The 24,374-nt window shown below is 48.3% G+C and overlaps 2 protein-coding genes across 3 annotated transcripts in view; both read left to right on the top strand.

The window, feature by feature from the left end:
- The window catches only part of LOC123760270 (uncharacterized), a 743,064-nt gene that overhangs the window by 247,272 nt on the left and 471,418 nt on the right, over nt 1–24,374 (top strand). The window lies entirely within an intron of this gene.
- Nucleotides 13,909–14,349, top strand: LOC138372691 (uncharacterized). The gene has a single exon (XM_069338198.1). It carries the CDS (start codon nt 13,909–13,911, stop codon nt 14,347–14,349), a length of 441 nt encoding a protein of 146 aa, XP_069194299.1.

Below are 24,374 nucleotides of genomic sequence, written 5' to 3' on the forward strand. Positions count from 1 at the left end.
CACAGGGGTCACTATACACTGTGGGTCACTATACACAGTGTGTCACTATACACAGTGGGTCACTATACACAGTGTCACTATACACAGTGGGTCACTATACACAGTATGTCACTATACACAGTGTGTCACTATACACAGTGTGTCACTATACACAGTGGGTCACTATACACAGTGTGTCACTATACACAGTGGGTCACTATAAACAGTGTGTCACTATACACAGTGGGTCACTATACACAGTGTGTCACTATACACAGTGGGTCACTATACAGTGTGTCACTATACACAGTGTGTCACTATACACAGTGGGTCACTATACACAGTGTGTCACTATACACAGTGTGTCACTATACACAGAGGGTCACAATACACAGTGTGTCATTATACACAGTGGGTCACTATACACAGTGGGTCACTATACACAGTGTGTCACTATACACAGTGGGTCACTATACACAGTGTGTCACTATACACAGTGGGTCACTATACAGTGTGTCACTATACACAGTGTGTCACTATACACAGTGGGTCACTATACACAGTGTGTCACTATACACAGTGTGTCACTATACACAGTGTCACTATACACAGTGTGTCACTATACACAGTGGGTCACAATACACAGTGTGTCACTATACACAGTGGGTCACTATACACAGTGGGTCACTATACACAGTGTGTCACTATACACGGTGTGTCACTATACACAGTGGGTCACTATACACAGTGGGTCACTATACACAGTGGGTCACTATACACAGTGTGTCACTATACACAGTGTGTCACTATACACAGTGGGTCACTATACACAGTGTCACTATACACAGTGGGTCACTATACACAGTGGGTCACTATACACAGTGGGTCACTATACACAGTGGTTCACTATACACAGTGGGTCACTATACACAGTGGATCACTATACACAGTGGGTCACTATACACAGTGTGTCACTATACACAGTGGGTCACTATACACGGTGGGTCACTATACACAGTGTGTCACTATACACAGTGTGTCACTATACACGGTGTGTCACTATACACAGTGGGTCACCATATACGGTGTGTCACTATACACAGTGTGTCACTATACACAGTGTGTCACTATACACAGTGGGTCACTATACACGGTGGGTCACTATACACAGTGTGTCACTATACACAGTGTGTCACTATACACGGTGTGTCACTATACACAGTGGGTCACTATATACGGTGTGTCACTATACACAGTGTGTCACTATACACAGTGTGTCACTGTACACGGTGGCTCACTATACACAGTGGGTCACTATACACAGTGTCACTATACACAGCGTGTCACTATACACAGTGGGTCACTATACACAGTGGGTCACTATACACAGTGGGTCACTATACACAGTGTGTCACTATACACAGTGGGTCACTATACACAGTGGGTCACTATACACAGTGGGTCACTATACACAGTGGGTCACTATACACAGTGGGTCACTATACACAGTGGGTCACAATACACAGTGTGTCACTATACACAGTGGGTCACTATACACAGTGGTTCACTATACACAGTGTGTCACTATACACAGTGTGGTCACTATACACAGTGGGTCACTATACACAGTGTGTCACTATACACAGTGTGTCACTATACACAGTGGGTCACTATACACAGTGGGTCACTATACACAGTGGGTCACAATACACAGTGTGTCACTATACACAGTGGGTCACTATACACAGTGGGTCACTATACACAGTGGTCACTATACACAGTGGGTCACTATACACAGTGGGTCACTATACACAGTGGGTCACTATACACAGTGTGTCACTATACACAGTGGGTCACTATACACAGTGTGTCACTATACACAGTGGGTCACTATACACAGTGGGTCACTATACACAGTGTGTCACTATACACAGTGGGTCACTATACACAGTGGGTCACTATACACAGTGTGTCACTATACACAGTGGGTCACTATACACAGTGGGTCACTATACACAGTGGGTCACTATACACAGTGTGTCACTATACACAGTGGGTCACTATACACAGTGGGTCACTATACACAGTGTCACTATACACAGTGGGTCACTATACACAGTGTGTCACTATACACAGTGGGTCACTATACACAGTGTGTCACTATACACAGTGGGTCACTATACACAGTGTGTCACTATACACAGTGTGTCACTATACACAGTGTGTCACTATACACAGTGGGTCACTATACACAGTGGGTCACTATACACAGTGTGTCACTATACACAGTGTGTCACTATACACAGTGGTCACTATACACAGTGTGTCACTATACACAGTGTGTCACTATACACAGTGTGTCACTATACACAGTGGGTCACTATACACAGTGGTCACTATACACAGTGTGTCACTATACACAGTGTGTCACTATACACAGTGGTCACTATACACAGTGGGTCACTATACACAGTGGTCACTATACACAGTGTGTCACTATACACAGTGTGTCACTATACACAGTGTGTCACTATACACAGTGGGTCACTATACACAGTGTCACTATACACAGTGGGTCACTATACACAGTGTGTCACTATACACAGTGGGTCACTATACACGGTGTGTCACTATACACAGTGTGTCACTATACACAGTGTCACTATACACAGTGGGTCACTATACACAGTGTGTCACTATACACAGTGTGTCACTATACACAGTGTGTCACTATACACAGTGTGTCACTATACACAGCGTGTCACTATACACAGTGGGTCACTATACACAGTGGGTCACTATACACAGTGTGTCACTATACACAGTGGGTCACTATACACAGTGTGTCACTATGCACAGTGTGTCACTATACACAGTGTGTCACTATACACAGCGTGTCACTATACACAGTGTGTCACTATACACAGTGTGTCACTATACACAGCGTGTCACTATACACAGTGTGTCACTATACACAGTGGGTCACTATACACAGTGTGTCACTACACACAGTGTGTCACTATACACAGTGTGTCACTATACACAGTGTCACTATACACAGTGTGTCACTATACACAGTGTGTCACTATACACAGTGGGTCACTATACACAGTGTGTCACTATACACTGTGTCACTATACACAGTGTGTCACTATACACAGTGTGTCACTATACACAGTGGGTCACTATACACAGTGGGTCACTATACACAGTGGGTCACTATACACAGTGGGTCACTATACACAATGGGTCACTATACACAGAGGGTCACTATACACGGTGTGTCACTATACACAGCGTGTCACTATACACGGTGTGTCACTATACACAGTGTGTCACTATACACAGCGTGTCACTATACACGGTGGGTCACTATACACGGTGTGTCACTATACACAGTGTGTCACTATACACAGCGTGTCACTATACACGGTGTGTCACTATACACAGTGTGTCACTATACACAGCGTGTCACTATACACAGTGGGTCACTATACACGGTGTGTCACTATACACGGTGTGTCACTATACACGGTGTGTCACTATACACGGTGTGTCACTATACACGGCGTGTCACTGTACACAGTGTGTCACTATACACGGTGTGTCACTATACACGGCGTGTCACTATACACAGTGTGTCACTATACACAGCGTGTCACTATACACGGCGTGTCACTATACACAGTGTGTCACTATACACGGCGTGTCACTATACACGGTGTGTCACTATACACGGTGTGTCACTATACACGGCGTGTCACTATACACAGTGTGTCACTATACACGGCGTGTCACTATACACGGTGTGTCACTATACACGGTGTGTCACTATACACGGTGTGTCACTATACACAGTGTGTCACTATACACGGTGTGTCACTATACACGGTGTGTCACTATACACGGTGTGTCACTATACACGGTGTGTCACTATACACGGTGTGTCACTATACACAGCGTGTCACTATTCACAGCGTGTCACTATACACAGTGTGTCACTATACACAGTGTGTCACTATACACAGTGGGTCGCTATACACAGTGTGTCACTATACACAGTGTGTCACTATGCACAGTGTGTCACTATACACAGCCTGTCACTATACACAGCCTATCACTATATACGGTGTGTCACTATACACGGTGTGTCACTATACACGGTGTGTCACTATACACAGCGTGTCACTATACACGGTGTGTCACTATACACAGTGTGTCACTATACACAGCGTGTCACTATACACGGTGTGTCACAATACACAGTGTGTCACTATACACAGCGTGTCAATATACACGGTGTGTCACTATACACAGTGTGTCGCTATACACGGTGGGTCACTATACACGGTGTGTCACTATACACAGTGGGTCACTATACACAGTGTCACTATACACAGTGTGTCACTATACACAGTGTCACTATACACAGTGTGTCACTATACACAGTGTGTCACTATACACAGTGTGTCACTATACACAGTGTCACTATACACAGTGTGTCACTATACACAGTGTGTCACTATACACAGTGTGTCACTATACACAGTGTGTCACTATACACAGTGTCACTATACACAGTGTGTCACTATACACAGTGTGTCACTATACACAGTGTGTCACTATACACAGTGGGTCGCGACGCCCTGGAGGAGTTAATGGTGACCTTTGTCCAAACCTCCAATCCTCCTGCAACATCCACCACCCATCCACCTGCCATCCACCTGCAACCTCCACCACCCATCCACCTGCCATCCACCTGCAACATCCACCACCCATCCACCTGCCATCCACCTGCAACATCCACCACCCATCCACCTGCCATCCACCTGCAACATCCACCACCCATCCACCTGCCATCCACCTGCAACATCCACCACCCATCCACCTGCCATCCACCTGCAACATCCACCACCCATCCACCTGCCATCCACCTGCAACATCCACCACCCATCCACTTGCCATCCACCTGCAACATCCACCACCCATCCACCTGCCATCCACCTGCAACATCCACCACCCATCCACCTGCCATCCACCTGCAACATCCACCACCCATCCACCTGCCATCCACCTGCAACATCCACCACCCATCCACCTGCCATCCACCTGCAACATCCACCACCCATCCACCTGCCATCCACCTGCAACATCCACCACCCATCCACCTGCCATCCACCTGCAACATCCACCACCCATCCACCTGCCATCCACCTGCAACATCCACCACCCATCCACCTGCCATCCACCTGCAACATCCACCACCCATCCACCTGCCATCCACCTGCAACATACACCACCCATCCACCTGCCATCCACCTGCAGCATCCACCACCCATCTGTTATACTCAAATTCTGTCAGTTGAAATGTAACCAATCACAGGCAAGTAGGCCTCTGACGTCATGCCAGACAGAGGAGCATCAGGCATGCTCCCAGCAGCCTCAGTTATCCTCACAGACCCAGAGTAGGTGGACCTCGGCTGGCCAGTTATACACCTGTTTGCCTCACTCAATAAATATATACAGAAGCGACTACTGTGTCTACATTCAACCCGAACAAGGCAAACGAATACTGGTAGCAGCAGTGGGATCCAGAAATTTTTTTCTGGAAGCAAAAGTTCCAGTACCCAGCATCGCCTCGTGTTCCAGCCAAAACCGCCGCCACCGCCACCGCCATAAGCCGCCATCCTGCCACCCACGCATCAAATATTGTGCCAGACCGGGGTCCTGCCATCAACCACTACTCCAGGCTAACGTTTTAGAAGTAAGGGTCAATATTTTTCCTGTGAGAACGCTCACTCATCAGTGAGGAGGAAGGAAGCTTCCCGCGCCAGCCATTTTTGAACCTCGCGCCACCACGTGGGAACCACCTATTACACCCACCACCACCACCACCGCCACCCAAGCTGACAGTATCAAGCTTCGTGAGGGTGCAAGCTACTGCAATCGTCGTCAGCCATCGTCGCAAGTATCAACTGGTTATTCCATCGTCGCAATATTGTCGTTGTCAGAATTTATCTTCGTGCCTCTAGCCTGAACAGTGTGGGGTCCCTGAGTCTCGCGCCACCGCCGCCAGGAGCGCTGCCGTCGCATCCAGTTTGTAAACACGCCTCACATGGGCCTCTTCCGATCTTCACGACGTTTCTCCTACTTTGGCTACTGGTGATCCTCGTAAATTACAACCCTGAGATAAGTAATTGCTAGTTGAGAACAACGTGCCAAGTGTTAAAAAGTGACTTATGTAATAATTCCCATAATATCCTGTGAGTTAACCATTCAGTGACTTGTTAAATATTGGAGCCGGTTTAGTACTCCAGAGGCCCACAGTTTCTCTGAGACATTTCAATATTCCCTGCATATGATTCCATTATTCATTAATTGTTACTAGTGTCATTACTGAATTCAAAGGTGAGAGAAGTAAGAAATAATTGTTCTAGCAGTTTATTTTGCATAAAAGAAATTTGTTTTTGAGATTTCCATAGACAATAGAACATAGAAATTTTTTTTATATTTCTCCAGACCTAACTTGAAATTTATCCTTTAAGCATTTTAATTTAAACTTTTACCATAGGAGTTATATATACATTCCTGTGTCCAGTTTATGTGCTACATCCATATTTCTTGCATTGCCACTTGTTGTGTTGAATCTTTTTAATGAAATTTTGCAATTGCATTTCCCAGTTTTTATTCTAAATTGCTGTGCTTAGTCTGGTTTAATTAATTTACATACATCTAATTCCAGTCATTTTTTAATGAAAGATTGCTAAATTTAGTTTACAATTGCTTGTTCTTAATTATTTTCTTGCCTAGCCCAATTTAATAATTTTATTTCTGCCATTTTTACTTTAGCCAAGTTGATATTTTTTTGTGTTTATTTTTGTGTATACTATTTCTGATGCCAGGTGCACTTAATTATAATCTGCGTTCAAATATTACTTCCACGGCTGTGACAATGCCTACCACTGTTAAAACCCCTTCAGAATCAATGGGAACAGTTGCTCGTCCCAATGGCCAGAGATCAGCTCAGGAAATGGCTATTCCTCTTTTTGCTGGGGAATCGCGTTTATTAGAATCATGGTTTAGTAAGGTTGAAGCGAAAACAGTTGCACGTTTTTCTAAGCCTACTGATGCCGAATACTTAGCAATTGCACGGTCAGCCGTGGACACAACCAAAGGTGATGCACGTTTTGTTGTTGATGAGAAAGCCATTGTTAGCCTCCAGTCTTGGCCTGAATTTAAGGATTTCTTTCGCCGTCGCTTTGTTAATAAAGGAGACCTTGACCCATATAGGTTAGTCAAGAAAATTGCCAATGCCACCATGCAGCCTGGTGAATCGTTTAATGCGTTTACTAGCCGTCTCGATCAGTATCTGTATGCCTTAGTTTCTGCTATGAATAATTCGACTTGGTTAGATAAAGACAATAATCTGTCCCCTGAGGCTATGGCCAAAATGATAGCATTTGGTACTTTAATGCATTTTGCCCCCGAGCATACAAAACCAATCGTTGAGCAACAAAATTTTGGTGTTAAACATGAAATTGGTGAAGTGTTTGAGGCTATTAACAATGCCGCCGATAAACTAGCTCCCCGAAGTGCTCAACTGTTGCCACCCTCTGATGCTGTAAATGTAGTCACAAGCTCTCAGCATCCTCCCACAAATTCTCAAAACTCTTGGTCGCAGAAGCGTACCCATGCTCGTAGCCCCCAGTCAAATTCGCCGCCTCATAAAATGCCGAAACGCCATAGTCCACAACCATCCACTCCCTCATGTTGGCATTGTGGTAAGAGTAACCACCTTGCAAGGGACTGTTGGTCCGCCCCTAGATCATCACCTCCTAGACAATTCTCTCGGCCCCCTCATCAATCTAATCATTCTAGGCTTCCATATTGCACGTACCATAAACAAGTTGGTCACCACACTGCGGATTGTAGAGCTAGGCAAAGGACATCTCCACCTCGTAACTCCCATGGTCAGTCTTGGCGAGGCTCACAGCGTCCAAGACATTATCAGAACTCTCGTAATTACAACTCCCAGCCCAGCTATAATGCAATTTCAAATTATAATGCTCAGTCACAGAATGCTGGAGCTCAGAATGTTCACTCCATGTCGTCGGGAAACCCCCAAGGCCATCCGCTAACCAATTCAAGCTAGCCAATCCTAGTGCCCTCCCTGTGTATTCAGTAGCTACCCAAAATAGATTTGGACACTTGACAGAGGAGGACACTGACTCTAGACCAGTTGTAGATGTTGACGGATCCACAGTAAATTTGACACAAACAAGACGCAGATATCCCAGACAACATAAGTCAAAAATAGTAACTTGTCCAGTCTCAAGTGATGGCCCCCTTGTATCAGCCATTGTACATGGTAGAGTTTTAAAAGTTTTTCTTGACTCGGGTGCAAAAATTAATATTGTCAAGCCCTCAGCTCTTAGAGACATTGAAAGTAAGCACCCTACTATTTTAAAACAGTCACACATACCTTTTCTAAGTGGTATTTCAGGAAATAAAGTAAAAGTTCAGGGTGAAATTGACCTCCCACTCAAGTTCAATGATGTCACATTGTCTATAACATGTTTAGTTGTTGACATTATTCATTTTCCTGGAGACATTCTCTTAGGTCTGTACACCATGATTGATGAAAATATTGCATTGTTTCCCCATCGTTGGAACATAAGTATCAAAGACCATGTCATACCCTTGTGTAGCATGTATCGACAGGGCCACGAGTTCAACCTTCAATCAGATTATGTTAATTTTGTTGACACCCGCCTTGCTAGCGTAGGTTTGTCAGATCATTGTCGTGGTAGCATACCCGAGAAAACAGGCACTCGATTGAAGCATAGTAGTTGTACAGTTGTTAAGGAGAATGAGTATCGGGACTTTCTGGAAGGGGACGCCCTAACGGATTCTCGTTGTCTCGCTCGCCTGGCAGCTTCCATCTCTGAAGTCAGTGGTTCCATGGCTACTGACACTGTGCTACACCCTCATTCTCTCACCAGAATAAGAGTTAAGGTTCAGGGAGTGCCTGAGTTGTCGGATGTGATTGCGGAAAGTGAAACATGTAAAGTGAATGGTACATTTGTTGAACCCTCCTGGCACACAGTGCAGGATGGTACTGTCTCACTTTTTATCGCGAACACAAGTAATGCCGATATCCATCTCCAGTCTGGTACCCATGTTGTAGATTTTGCCCATTACTCGTTACCGGTGCGAGTTGTGGATGATGTCTCCATGGATCATACTGTTTGTACACTCACACCAGGAGAACAGGGATCTCAGCCAGAGGTGCAAGCGCAACACCTCAGTCCTACTGATTTTCCTGACTCTGTGGCTCAGCTTTTGGAAATTTTGAACAGGAATAGAGCTGTTGTTGCTCTACCAGGAGAAAAATTAGGTCTCACTCCTCTCATTACACATAAAATTCCCCTTGAACAAGGAACTACGCCTATTTATGTACCAGCTTACCGACTTCCCCATTCTCAGAGAGCAGAAGCAGATAGACTTGTAGAAGAAATGTTACAGAGTGATGTAATTGAATCGAGTAATTCGCCATGGAACGCTCCATTGATTCTTGTACCAAAACGAGATGGGACTTGGAGACCTGTAATCGATTATCGCAAGCTTAACAGAGTAACAATACCTGATCGTTTCCCACTTCCAGTTCTAAATGATTTGTTGCAAAGTATTGGTCGAAACAAAGTATTCTCAACGTTAGATTTGTTGCAGGGATTCTGGCAAATCCCCCTTGATGAGGAAAGTAAACAATTGACAGCCTTTAGTACTCCCAATGGTCATTTTCATTTCAAAAGAATGCCGTTTGGTTTGCGTAGTAGTCCAATAACCTTTTCACGGCTCATGACAAATCTATTTCGTAGATTGATAGGAAGTACGCTTCTAGTTTACCTTGATGATCTCATAATCATGTCGCAAGATGTTCAGACTCATTTCCAGAACCTTGAAAAAGTACTTGCAAAGCTCGCTGAAGCTAATTTAAAAATAAAGCTTGCAAAATGTTCATTTTTAAAGCAAAAGATTAATTTCCTAGGTCATACAGTTACACCTTCAGGTATTACATTGAATGAATCAAAAATTATTGCTGCCCGTGATTTTCCAACACCTCGTACCGCAGAAGCCGTAAGACAGTTCACAGGTCTTGTAGGATTTTATCGTTCATTTATTGCTGGATTCTCTATTATAGCCGCTCCGCTTTACAAGTTGCAAAGAAAAGATGAACCCTTTGTTTGGGGAGAGGCCCAGGATCAGTCATTCAAAAAACTCAAAGCAGCCTTGATTTCGTCACCTGTCCTTAGGTATCCAGATTTTTCTAAACCTTTTACGTTGGTTACAGATGCTAGTGACATAGGTCTAGGTGCTGCATTACTTCAAACAGAAGGTCACAGAGATCACGCAATAGCTTATGCTAGCCGCACATTATCCAAAGAAGAGAAAAATTATAGTGCAACAGAACGAGAAGCCTTGGCAGTTGTTTGGGCACTTAAACATTTCAAGGATACAATTTATAATTACCCAGTTCATGTTCTTACAGATCACCAACCATTAATTCCCTTGTTCAAAAATAAGAATCCAGTTGGAAAGTTTGCTAGATATTTGCTCACAATTCAAGAATTCAATCCCACATTTGGATATATTCCAGGAAAGCAAAATGTTGTAGCCGATGCGTTTTCTCGACACGTAGCTGCGATTCAGTTAAATTACCCAGCATTAGATGCTACAGTAGTAGAAACGGAACAAAGACAAGACCCCATATGGGCACCCGTCATTAAATTTTTGACTAAGCAAGACACTCGCCCGATTCATAAACCGCCAGTACCATTGAAAGAACTAGTTATGTTGGACAATTTACTGTGTAGAGTAGTAAAGCTAGGGACAGCCCCGAGGAAATGTTGTCAGTTAGTTGTTCCAGCTGTCTTGGTACCAACTGTGTTAAAAATTATCCATGATGCTCCTGCAAGTGCACATCCAGGAAAGGATCGTACACTCCAACAAGGTCGATTGAAATATTTTTGGCCAAAAATGGCTAAGGAGATTGCTCATTATGTTGACAGATGTTTAACTTGTTTACAGCACAAGGGACATGTTTCAGGACCTAATCCAATTCAGGTGTACCCAGCAACTAAAGCTCCTTGGGAACGAATATCGATGGATTTATTGACAAATTTTGCGGAAACAGAGAAAGGGAACAAACATTTGCTTGTAATGGTCGATAATTTTTCACGGTTTTGCGAACTAGTTCCTATCCCGAACAAAACAGCAGAAACCATAGCCAGCGCATTCCATGACCAAATAATTTGTAGATATAGTATGCCTAAAGTAATCCTTTCAGATAATGGTCCAGAATTCAGTAATAGTATTCTAACTAGCTTGTGTGATTTATATAACATCAAAAAATGTAGCATTATGCCTTATCATCCGGCAAGTAATGGACTAGCTGAACGTACTAACAGGAAAGTGTTAGATGCCTTGAGAGTCACGTTGAATTTTGATAACAACAATTGGGATGATTTTATACCCTTAATTCAGTGTGCTATAAATTCTTCAATTAATGTTTCTACTGGTGACACACCTCACGCTATTCTTTATGGTACAGATAAGATCCTCCCTAATGAATTGATTAACGTACCTCCTACTCCCTTATATAACGTAGATGATTTTGTTCAAGTGAAGCGTAGACAAATGCAATTAGTATTCAAGAAAATACGAGAACAACTGTCCAAAGCAACAGCCGAGTTCACTCTAGCAAGGAATGCACGAGCTAAACCCAATAAAATAACTATTGGATCTGTAGTAATGATACTTAACCAACACAGGTCTGGTCCTATGTACAAGTTAACTAAGAAATTTTTGGGTCCATATAAGGTAATCGAGCTTATTAAAGGTAACAAATACAGACTTAAGAACTTGTTAACAGGAGAGTATATAAATGAACATTTAGACCACATGAAGTTAGCTAAAATGACTGTTGACGAGACTGATGAGGAAGATGACAATGAACTTACCCAGACAGATACTCCTACTCGGACACCACCTCCTGTGGTTGACAGACCACTGGATGTTCAGCAACCCCATACTAGCAATTATAATCTTAGATCTAGACCTCTCGTTTCAACCGTGCACTCACCACATGTCCATTGGCTAGATGTTAACGAGGATATCTCTCAAGATGATAGTTTGTCGCATGAAGTTTCATCTGTTCCGGACCTTCAGTCAGAGCCAGAGTTGTATAGTGCTCTGGATGAGCTAGGTGTAGATATCCGCAGAATTTATAATTGATTGCACTCTGCAGTTATTCTGTTTGTTTTGAAAAAAAAAATCATTTGCAGTATTTCTACCACATGTGTCTTATTATTACCATTATATATAATGTATAGTTTTTCTCAAATTTATTTTGTTATAAAGTAGATGCCATTGTTAAGTCTACTACCATTTGTATTTTTACAGTGCTTGTCATAAGAGTTATTATTGTTCTAGCAACCACATTGTGGCCAGTGAATCCTGACTGCTATCACGCAGATGTTAGTCTTCTTGATCCAGGTCTTGTATATGCTTGTAAATATATTGCACATTATATATATTGTACATTGGTCTTGTAAATATATTGTATATTTCGAAAAAAAAAAAAAAAAGAGAAAAAAAAAAATGATCTATCTTGAAATTCAATTGTGGTTGTTAGGTCAGAACTTTGTTCCATTAATGTAATAATTGTTTAATTTTGTATGGTTTTCAAGCACATGCCATTGACACATGTTAATAATTTTTTTTAGGCAATACCTTGAGTTGTATTGTTCATATCTGATCAGTAGACATACACATGTTCTTAATACTCTGATTTAATCAAAGCATTGTTACCATGATTTTCACCTATTATGATGAATTTTTTTTTTGGTGCATATATGCCGAGTTGTTTGTATTACGCACACCTGATCTTCTTTCAATGTTTTATTATGCAAATTTCACATGTAAGCCATTATTGTATGCCACCGAGGTCCTTTCAGTATCATTGTAACTATATAGCTAGCCAGAGCTTGTCGACAAGGGACGTCGACTTGGTAGCGTGTCCGAGCGGTGTTATACTCAAATTCTGTCAGTTGAAATGTAACCAATCACAGGCAAGTAGGCCTCTGACGTCATGCCAGACAGAGGAGCATCAGGCATGCTCCCAGCAGCCTCAGTTATCCTCACAGACCCAGAGTAGGTGGACCTCGGCTGGCCAGTTATACACCTGTTTGCCTCACTCAATAAATATATACAGAAGCGACTACTGTGTCTACATTCAACCCGAACAAGGCAAACGAATACATCCACCTGCCATCCACCTGCAACATCCACCACCCATCCACCTGCCATCCACCTGCAACATCCACCACCCATCCACCTGCCATCCACCTGCAACATCCACCACCCATCCACCTGCCATCCACCTGCAACATCCACCACCCATCCACATGCCATCCACCTGCAACATCCACCACCCATCCACCTGCCATCCACCTGCAACATCCACCACCCATCCACCTGCCATCCACCTGCAACATCCACCTGCAACATCCACCTGCCATCCACCTGCCATTTACCTGCAACATCCACCTGCAACATCCACCTGCCATCCACCTGCCATCCACCTGCAACATCCACCTGCAACATCCACCTGCCATCCACCTGCCATTTTCCTGCAACATCCACCTGCAACATCCACCTGCCATCCACCTGCAACATCCACCTGCCATCCACCTGCCATCCACCTGCAACATCCACCTGCCATCCACCTGCAACATCCACCTGCAACATCCACCTGCACCATACACCACCCATCCACCTGCCATCCACCTGCAACATCCACCTGCAACATCCACCTGTCATCCACTTGCAACATCCACTTGCAACATCCACCTGCCATCCACTTGCAACATGTACCTGCTATCTACCTGCAACATCCACCTGCCATCCACTTGCAACATCCACCTGCCATCCACTTGCAACATCCACCTGCCATCCACTTGCAACATCCACCTGCCATCCACCTGCCATCCACCTGCCATCCACCTACCATCCACCTGCTACATCCACCTGCAACATCCACCTACCATCCACCTACCATCCACCTGCAACATCCACCTGCCATTCACCTGCAACATCCACCTGCAATATCCACCTGCAACATCCACCTGCAACATCCACCTGCCATCCACCTGCCATCCACCTGCCATCCACCTGCCATCCACCTACCATCCACCTACTCGTCCACCTGCAACATCCACCTACCATCCACCTACCATCCACCTGCAACATCCACCTGCAACATCCACCTGCCATCCACCTGCCATGGCAACCTTTACGCCCAAAGTCTAGGAATAACATCTTTATTTTCGTCTGTTTAACGACATCGTTAAACTTGTACCAGAACCTTGTGGGCACTCCAGAGATATGTTGTTGTGGTGGCTATGTTGTTGTGGTGGTCATGTTGCTGTGGTGGTCATGTTGCTGTGGTGGTCATGTTGCTGTCTTGGCTATGTTGCTGTGGTGGTCATGTTGCTGTGTTGGCTTTGTTGCTGTGGTGGTCATGTTGCTGTGGTGGCTATGTTGCTGTGGTGGCTATGTTGCTGTCTTGGCTATGTTGCTGTGGTGGTCATGTTGCTGTGGTGGCTATGTTGCTGTGGTGGTCATGTTGCTGTGGTGGCCATGTTGCTGTGGAGGCTATGTTGCTGTCTTGGCTATGTTGCTGTGGTGGTCATGTTGCTGTGGTGGCTATGTTGCTGTGGTGGTCATGTTGCTGTGGTCACTATACACAGTGTGTCACTATACACAGTGGGTCACTATACACAGTGTGTCACTATGCACAGTGTGTCACTATACACAGTGTGTCACTATACACAGTGGGTCACTATACACAGTGTGTCACTATACACAGTGTGTCACTATACACAGCGTGTCACTATACACAGTGTGTCACTATACACAGTGGGTCACTATACACAGTGTGTCACTATACACAGTGTGTCACTATACACAGTGTGTCACTATACACAGTGTTGCTGTGGTGGCTATGTAGCTGTCTTGGCTATGTTGCTGTGGTGGTCATGTTGCTGTGGTGGCTATGTTGCTGTGGTGGCTATGTTGCTGTCTTGGCTATGTTGCTGTGGTGGCTATGTTGCTGTCTTGGCTATGTTGCTGTGGTGGTCATGTTGCTGTGGTGGCTATGTTGCTGTGGAGGCTATGTTGCTGTCTTGGCTATGTTGCTGTGGTGGTCATGTTGCTGTGGTGGCTATGTTGCTGTGGTGGCCATGTTGCTGTGGTGGCTATGTTGCTGACTTGGCTATGTTGCTGTGGTGGTCATGTTGCTGTGGTGGCTATGTTGCTGTGGTGGCCATATTGCTGTGGTGGCTATGTTGCTGTGGTGGTCATGTTGCTGTGGTGGCCATGTTGCTGTGGTGGCTATGTTGCTGACTTGGCTATGTTGCTGTGGTGGTCATGTTGCTGTGGTGGCTATGTTGCTGTGGTGGCTATGTTGCTGTCTTGGCTATGTTGCTGTGGTGGTCATGTTGCTGTGGTGGCTATGTTGCTGTGGTGGTTTTGTTGCTGTGGTGGCCATGTTGCTGTGGTGGCTATGTTGCTGTCTTAGCAATGTTGCTGTGGTGGTCATGTTGCTGTGGTGGTCATGTTGCTGTTGTGGTCATGTTGCTGTGGTGGTCATGTAGCTGTGGTGGTCATGTTGCTGTTGTGGTCATGTTGCTGTGGTGGTCATGTTGCTGTGGTGGTCATGTTGTTGTGGTGGTCATGTTGCTGTGGTGGTCATGTTGCTGTGGTGGCCATGTTGCTGTGGTGGTCATGTTGCTGTGGTGGCCATGTTGCTGTGGTGGTTTTGTTGCTGTGGTGGCCATGTTGCTGTGGTGGCCATGTTGCTGTGGTGGTCATGTTGCTGTGGTGGCTATGTTGCTGTCTTGGCTATGTTGCTGTGGTGGCCATGTTGCTGTGGTGGCTATGTTGCTGTGGTGGCCATGTTGCTGTGGTGGCCATGTTGCTGTGGTGGCCATGTTGCTGTGGTGGCTATGTAGCTGTGGTGGCCATGTTGCTGTGGTGATCATGTTGCTGTGGTGGCCATGTTGCTGTGGTGGCTATGTTGCTGTGGTGGCCATGTTGCTGTGGTGGCCATGTTGCTGTGGTGGCTATGTTGCTGTGGTGGCCATGTTGCTGTGGTGGCTATGTTGCTGTGGTGGTCATGTTGGTTGCTGTGGTGGCCATGTTGCTGTGGTGGCCATGTTGGTGTGGTGGTCATGTTGCTGTGGTGGTCTTGTTGCTGTGGTGGCCATGTTGCTGTGGTGGCCATGTTGCTGTGGTGGTCATGTTGCTGTGGTGGCTATGTTGCTGTCTTGGCTATGTTGCTGTGGTGGCCATGTTGCTGTGGTGGCTATGTTGCTGTGGTGGCCATGTTGCTGTCGTGGCCATGTTGCTGTGGTGGTCATGTTGCTGTGGTGGCTATGTTGCTGTGGTGGCCATGTTGCTGTGGTGGTCATGTTGCTGTGGTGGCCATGTTGCTGTGGTGGCTATGTTGCTGTGGTGGCCATGTTGCTGTGGTGGCCATGTTGCTGTGGTGGCTATGTTGCTGTGGTGGCCATGTTGCTGTGGTGGCTATGTTGCTGTAGTGGTCATGTTGCTGTGGTGGCCATGTTGCTGTGGTGGCCATGTTGCTGTGGTGGCTATGTTGCTGTGGAGGCCATGTTGCTCTGGTGGCTATGTTGCTGTGGTGGTCATGTTGCTGTGGTGGCTATGTTGCTGTGGTGGCCATGTTGCTGTGATGGCTATGTTGCTGTGGTGGCTATGTTGCTGTGGTGACTATGTTGCTGTGGTGGCTATGTTGCTGTGGTGGCCATATTGCTGTGGTGGGTATGTTGCTGTGGTGGCTATGTTGCTGTGGTGGCTATGTTGCTGTGGTGGCCATATTGCTGTGGTGGGTATGTTGCTGTGGTGGGTATGTTGCTGTGGTGGCTATGTTGCTGGGGTGGCTATGTTGCTGTGGTGGCTATGTTGCTGGGGTGGCCATGTTGCTGGGGTGGCCATGTTGCTGTAGTGGTCATGTTGCTGTGGTGGCTATGTTGCTGTGGTGGTCATGTTTCTGTGGTGGCCATGTTGCTGTGGTGGTCATGTTGCTGTGGTGGTCATGTTGCTTTAGTGGTCATGTTACTGTGGTGGTCATGTTGCTGTAGTGGTCATGTTGCTGTAGTGGTCATGTTGCTGTGGTGGTCATGTTGCTGTGGTGGTCATGTTGCTGTAGTGGTCATGTTGCTGTAGTGGTCATGTTGCTGTGGTGGTCATGTTGCTGTAGTGGTCATGTTGCTGTAGTGGTCATGTTGCTGTGGTGGTCATGTTTCTGTGGTGGTCATGTTGCTGTAGTGGTCATGTTGCTGTGGTGGTCATGTTGCTGTGGTGGTCATGTTGCTGTGGTGGTCATGTTGCTGTAGTGGTCATGTTGCTGTAGTGGTCATGTTGCTGTAGTGGTCATGTTGCTGTGGTGGTCATGTTGCTGTGGTGGTCATGTTGCTGTGGTGGTCATGTTGCTGTGGTGGCCATGTTGCTGTGGTGGCTATGTTGCTGTTTTGGCCACATTGCTGTGGTGGGTATGTTGCTGTGGTGGCTATGTTGCTGTGGTGGCCATGTTGCTGTGGTGGCTATGTTGCTGTGGTGGCCATGTTGCTGTGGTGGCTATGTTGCTGGGGTGGCCATGTTGCTGTGGTGGCTATGTTGCTGTGGTGGCTATGTTGCTGTGGTGGCTATGTTGCTGTGGTGGCTATGTTGCTGTGGTGGCCATGTTGCTGTGGTGGCTATGTTGCTGTGGTGGCCATGTTGCTGTGGTGGCTATGTTGCTGGGGTGGCCATGTTGCTGGGGTGGCCATGTTGCTGTGGTGGTCATGTTGCTGTGGTGGTCATGTTGCTGTGGTGGTCATGTTGCTGTGGTGGCCATGTTGCTGTGGTGGCCATGTTGCTGTGGTGGCCATGTTGCTGTGGTGGTCATGTTGCTGTGGTGGTCATGTTGCTGAGGTGGTCATGTTGCTGTGGTGGCCATGTTGCTGTGGTGGTCATGTTGCTGTGGTGGCCATGTTGCTGTGGTGACCATGTTGCTGTCGTGGCCATGTTGCTGTGGTGGCCATGTTGCTGTGGTGGCCATGTTGCTGTGGTGACCATGTTGCTGTGGTGGCCATGTTGCTGTGGTGACCATGTTGCTGTGGTGGCCATGTTGCTGTGGTAACCATGTTGCTGTCGTGGCCATGTTGCTGTGGTGGTCATGTTGCTGTGGTGACCATGTTGCTGTGGTGGCCATGTTGCTGTGGTGGCCATGTTGCTGTGGTGGCCATGTTGCTGTGGTGGTCATGTCGCTGTGGTGACCATGTTGCTGTGGTGGCCATGTTGCTGTGGTGGCCATGTTGCTGTGGTGACCATGTTGCTGTGGTGGCTATGTTGCTGGGGTGGCCATGTTGCTGTGGTGGCCATGTTGCTGTGGTGGCCATGTTGCTGTGGTGGCCATGTTGCTGTGGTGGTCATGTTGCTGTGGTGACCATGTTGCTGTGGTGGCCATGTTGCTGTGGTGGCCATGTTGCTGTGGTGACCATGTTGCTGTGGTGGCTATGTTGCTGGGGTGGCCATGTTGCTGTGGTGGCCATGTTGCTGTGGTGGCCATGTTGCTGTGGTGGCTATGTTGCTGGGGTGGCCATGTTGCTGTGGTGGCCATGTTGCTGTGGTGGCCATGTTGCTGTGGTGGCCATGTTGCTGTGGTGGCCATGTTGCTGTGGTGGCCATGTTGCTGTGGTGACCATGTTGCTGGGGTGGCCATGTTGCTGTGGTGGCTATGTTGCTGGGGTGGCCATGTTGCTGTGGTGGTCATGTTGCTGTGGTGGCCATGTTGCTGTGGTGGCTATGTTGCTGGGGTGGCCATGTTGCTGTGGTGGCCATGTTGCTGTGGTGGCCATGTTGCTGTGGTGGCCATGTTGCTGTGGTGGCCATGTTGCTGTGGTGGCCATGTTGCTGTGGTGACCATGTTGCTGGGGTGGCCATGTTGCTGTGGTGGCTATGTTGCTGGGGTGGCCATGTTGCTGTGGTGGTCATGTTGCTGTGGTGGCCATGTTGATGTGGTGGCTATGTTGCTGGGGTGGCCATGTTGCTGTGGTGGCCATGTTGCTGTGGTGGCCATGTTGCTGTGGTGGCCATGTTGCTGTGGTGGCCATGTTGCTGTGGTGGCCATGTTGCTGTGGTGACCATGTTGCTGTCGTGGCCATGTTGCTGTGGTGGTCATGTTGCTGTGGTGACCATGTTGCTGTGGTGGCCATGTTGCTGTGGTGGCCATGTTGCTGTGGTGGCCATGTTGCTGTGGTGGTCATGTTGCTGTGGTGGTCATGTTGCTGTGGTGGCCATGTTGCTGTGGTGGCCTTGTTGCTGTAGTGGTCATGTTGCTGTGGTGACCATGTTGCTGTGGTGGCCATGTTACTGTGGTGGTCATGTTGCTGTGGTGGTCATGTTGCTGTGGTGGTCATGTTGCTGTGGTGGTCATGTTGCTGTGGTGGCCATGTTGCTGTGGTGGTCATGTTGCTGTGGTGGTCATGTTGCTGAGGTGGTCATGTTGCTGTGGTGGCCATGTTGCTGTGGTGGTCATGTTGCTGTGGTGGCCATGTTGCTGTGGTGACCATGTTTCTGTCGTGGCCATGTTGCTGTGGTGGCCATGTTGCTGTGGTGGCCATGTTGCTGTGGTGGCCATATTGCTGTGGTGGGTATGTTGCTGTGGTGGCTATGTTGCTGTGGTGGCTATGTTGCTGTGGTGGCCATATTGCTGTGGTGGGTATGTTGCTGTGGTGGGTATGTTGCTGTGGTGGCTATGTTGCTGGGGTGGCTATGTTGCTGTGGTGGCTATGTTGCTGGGGTGGCCATGTTGCTGGGGTGGCCATGTTGCTGTAGTGGTCATGTTGCTGTGGTGGCTATGTTGCTGTGGTGGTCATGTTGCTGTGGTGGCCATGTTGCTGTGGTGGTCATGTTGCTGTGGTGACCATGTTGCTGTGGTGGCCATGTTGCTGTGGTGACCATGTTTCTGTCGTGGCCATGTTGCTGTGGTGGCCATGTTGCTGTGGTGGCCATGTTGCTGTGGTGGCCATATTGCTGTGGTGGGTATGTTGCTGTGGTGGCTATGTTGCTGTGGTGGCTATGTTGCTGTGGTGGCCATATTGCTGTGGTGGGTATGTTGCTGTGGTGGGTATGTTGCTGTGGTGGCTATGTTGCTGGGGTGGCTATGTTGCTGTGGTGGCTATGTTGCTGGCGTGGCCATGTTGCTGGGGTGGCTATGTTGCTGTGGTGGCTATGTTGCTGGGGTGGCCATGTTGCTGGGGTGGCCATGTTGCTGTGGTGGTCATGTTGCTGTGGTGGTCATGTTGCTGTGGTGGTCATGTTGCTGTGGTGGCCATGTTGCTGTGGTGGCCATGTTGCTGTGGTGGCCATGTTGCTGTGGTGGTCATGTTGCTGTGGTGGTCATGTTGCTGAGGTGGTCATGTTGCTGTGGTGGCCATGTTGCTGTGGTGGTCATGTTGCTGTGGTGGCCATGTTGCTGTGGTGACCATGTTGCTGTCGTGGCCATGTTGCTGTGGTGGCCATGTTGCTGTGGTGGCCATGTTGCTGTGGTGACCATGTTGCTGTGGTGGCCATGTTGCTGTGGTGACCATGTTGCTGTGGTGGCCATGTTGCTGTGGTAACCATGTTGCTGTCGTGGCCATGTTGCTGTGGTGGTCATGTTGCTGTGGTGACCATGTTGCTGTGGTGGCCATGTTGCTGTGGTGGCCATGTTGCTGTGGTGGTCATGTCGCTGTGGTGACCATGTTGCTGTGGTGGCCATGTTGCTGTGGTGGCCATGTTGCTGTGGTGACCATGTTGCTGTGGTGGCTATGTTGCTGGGGTGGCCATGTTGCTGTGGTGGCCATGTTGCTGTGGTGGCCATGTTGCTGTGGTGGCCATGTTGCTGTGGTGGTCATGTTGCTGTGGTGACCATGTTGCTGTGGTGGCCATGTTGCTGTGGTGGCCATGTTGCTGTGGTGACCATGTTGCTGTGGTGGCTATGTTGCTGGGGTGGCCATGTTGCTGTGGTGGCCATGTTGCTGTGGTGGCCATGTTGCTGTGGTGGCCATGTTGCTGTGGTGGCTATGTTGCTGGGGTGGCCATGTTGCTGTGGTGGCCATGTTGCTGTGGTGGCCATGTTGCTGTGGTGGCTATGTTGCTGGGGTGGCCATGTTGCTGTGGTGGCCATGTTGCTGTGGTGGCCATGTTGCTGTGGTGGCCATGTTGCTGTGGTGGCCATGTTGCTGTGGTGGCCATGTTGCTGTGGTGACCATGTTGCTGGGGTGGCCATGTTGCTGTGGTGGCTATGTTGCTGGGGTGGCCATGTTGCTGTGGTGGTCATGTTGCTGTGGTGGCCATGTTGCTGTGGTGGCTATGTTGCTGGGGTGGCCATGTTGCTGTGGTGGCCATGTTGCTGTGGTGGCCATGTTGCTGTGGTGGTCATGTTGCTGTGGTGGCCATGTTGCTGTGGTGGCCATGTTGCTGTGGTGACCATGTTACTGGGGTGGCCATGTTGCTGTGGTGGCTATGTTGCTGGGGTGGCCATGTTGCTGTGGTGGTCATGTTGCTGTGGTGGCCATGTTGATGTGGTGGCTATGTTGCTGGGGTGGCCATGTTGCTGTGGTGGCCATGTTGCTGTGGTGGCCATGTTGCTGTGGTGGCCATGTTGCTGTGGTGGCCATGTTGCTGTGGTGGCCATGTTGCTGTGGTGACCATGTTGCTGTCGTGGCCATGTTGCTGTGGTGGCCATGTTGCTGTGGTGACCATGTTGCTGTGGTGGTCATGTTGCTGTGGTGGCCATGTTGCTGTGGTGGCCATGTTGCTGTGGTGGTCATGTTGCTGTGGTGGTCATGTTGCTGTGGTGGCCATGTTGCTGTGGTGGCCTTGTTGCTGTAGTGGTCATGTTGCTGTGGTGACCATGTTGCTGTGGTGGCCATGTTACTGTGGTGGTCATGTTGCTGTGGTGGTCATGTTGCTGTGGTGGTCATGTTGCTGTGGTGGTCATGTTGCTGTGGTGGCCATGTTGCTGTGGTGGTCATGTTGCTGTGGTGGTCATGTTGCTGAGGTGGTCATGTTGCTGTGGTGGCCATGTTGCTGTGGTGGTCATGTTGCTGTGGTGGCCATGTTGCTGTGGTGACCATGTTTCTGTCGTGGCCATGTTGCTGTGGTGGCCATGTTGCTGTGGTGGCCATGTTGCTGTGGTGGCCATATTGCTGTGGTGGCCATATTGCTGTGGTGGCTATGTTGCTGTGGTGGCTATGTTGCTGTGGTGGCCATATTGCTGTGGTGGGTATGTTGCTGTGGTGGGTATGTTGCTGTGGTGGCTATGTTGCTGGGGTGGCTATGTTGCTGTGGTGGCTATGTTGCTGGGGTGGCCATGTTGCTGGGGTGGCCATGTTGCTGTAGTGGTCATGTTGCTGTGGTGGCTATGTTGCTGTGGTGGTCATGTTGCTGTGGTGGCCATGTTGCTGTGGTGGTCATGTTGCTGTGGTGGTCATGTTGCTTTAGTGGTCATGTTACTGTGGTGGTCATGTTGCTGTAGTGGTCATGTTGCTGTAGTGGTCATGTTGCTGTAGTGGTCATGTTGCTGTGGTGGTCATGTTGCTGTGGTGGTCATGTTGCTGTAGTGGTCATGTTGCTGTAGTGGTCATGTTGCTGTGGTGGTCATGTTGCTGTAGTGGTCATGTTGCTGTAGTGGTCATGTTGTTGTGGTGGTCATGTTTCTGTGGTGGTCATGTTGCTGTAGTGGTCATGTTGCTGTGGTGGTCATGTTGCTGTGGTGGTCATGTTGCTGTGGTGGTCATGTTGCTGTAGTGGTCATGTTGCTGTAGTGGTCATGTTGCTGTAGTGGTCATGTTGCTGTGGTGGTCATGTTGCTGTGGTGGTCATGTTGCTGTGGTGGTCATGTTGCTGTGGTGGCCATGTTGCTGTGGTGGCTATGTTGCTGTTTTGGCCATATTGCTGTGGTGGGTATGTTGCTGTGGTGGCTATGTTGCTGTGGTGGCCATGTTGCTGTGGTGGCTATGTTGCTGTGGTGGCCATGTTGCTGTGGTGGCTATGTTGCTGGGGTGGCCATGTTGCTGTGGTGGCTATGTTGCTGTGGTGGCTATGTTGCTGTGGTGGCTATGTTGCTGTGGTGGCTATGTTGCTGTGGTGGCCATGTTGCTGTGGTGGCTATGTTGCTGTGGTGGCCATGTTGCTTTGGTGGCTATGTTGCTGGGGTGGCCATGTTGCTGGGGTGGCCATGTTGCTGTGGTGGTCATGTTGCTGTGGTGGTCATGTTGCTGTGGTGGTCATGTTGCTGTGGTGGCCATGTTGCTGTGGTGGCCATGTTGCTGTGGTGGCCATGTTGCTGTGGTGGTCATGTTGCTGTGGTGGTCATGTTGCTGAGGTGGTCCTGTTGCTGTGGTGGCCATGTTGCTGTGGTGGTCATGTTGCTGTGGTGGCCATGTTGCTGTGGTGACCATGTTGCTGTCGTGGCCATGTTGCTGTGGTGGCCATGTTGCTGTGGTGGCCATGTTGCTGTGGTGACCATGTTGCTGTGGTGGCCATGTTGCTGTGGTGGCCATGTTGCTGTGGTGACCATGTTGCTGTGGTGGCCATGTTGCTGTGGTAACCATGTTGCTGTCGTGGCCATGTTGCTGTGGTGGTCATGTTGCTGTGGTGACCATGTTGCTGTGGTGGCCATGTTGCTGTGGTGGCCATGTTGCTGTGGTGGTCATGTTGCTGTGGTGTTCATGTTGCTGTGGTGACCATGTTGCTGTGGTGGCCATGTTGCTGTGGTGGCCATGTTGCTGTGGTGACCATGTTGCTGTGGTGGCTATGTTGCTGGGGTGGCCATGTTGCTGTGGTGGCCATGTTGCTGTGGTGGCCATGTTGCTGTGGTGGCTATGTTGCTGGGGTGGACATGTTGCTGTGGTGGCCATGTTGCTGTGGTGGCCATGTTGCTGTGGTGGCCATGTTGCTGTGGTGGCCATGTTGCTGTGGTGACCATGTTGCTGGGGTGGCCATGTTGCTGTGGTGGCTATGTTGCTGGGGTGGCCATGTTGCTGTGGTGGTCATGTTGCTGTGGTGGCCATGTTGCTGTGGTGGCTATGTTGCTGGGGTGGCCATGTTGCTGTGGTGGCCATGTTGCTGTGGTGGCCATGTTGCTGTGGTGGCCATGTTGCTGTGGTGGCCATGTTGCTGTGGTGGCCATGTTGCTGTGGTGACCATGTTGCTGGGGTGGCCATGTTGCTGTGGTGGCTATGTTGCTGGGGTGGCCATGTTGCTGTGGTGGTCATGTTGCTGTG

This window comes from Procambarus clarkii, chromosome 39, assembly GCF_040958095.1.
Source record: "Procambarus clarkii isolate CNS0578487 chromosome 39, FALCON_Pclarkii_2.0, whole genome shotgun sequence".
Lineage (NCBI taxonomy): Eukaryota > Metazoa > Arthropoda > Malacostraca > Decapoda > Cambaridae > Procambarus > Procambarus clarkii.

Coding starts and splice junctions, on each gene's coding strand:
- LOC138372691 (XM_069338198.1), top strand. CDS start 13,909: ATGTACCTGCTATCTACCTGCAACATCCACCTGCCATCCACTTGCAAC.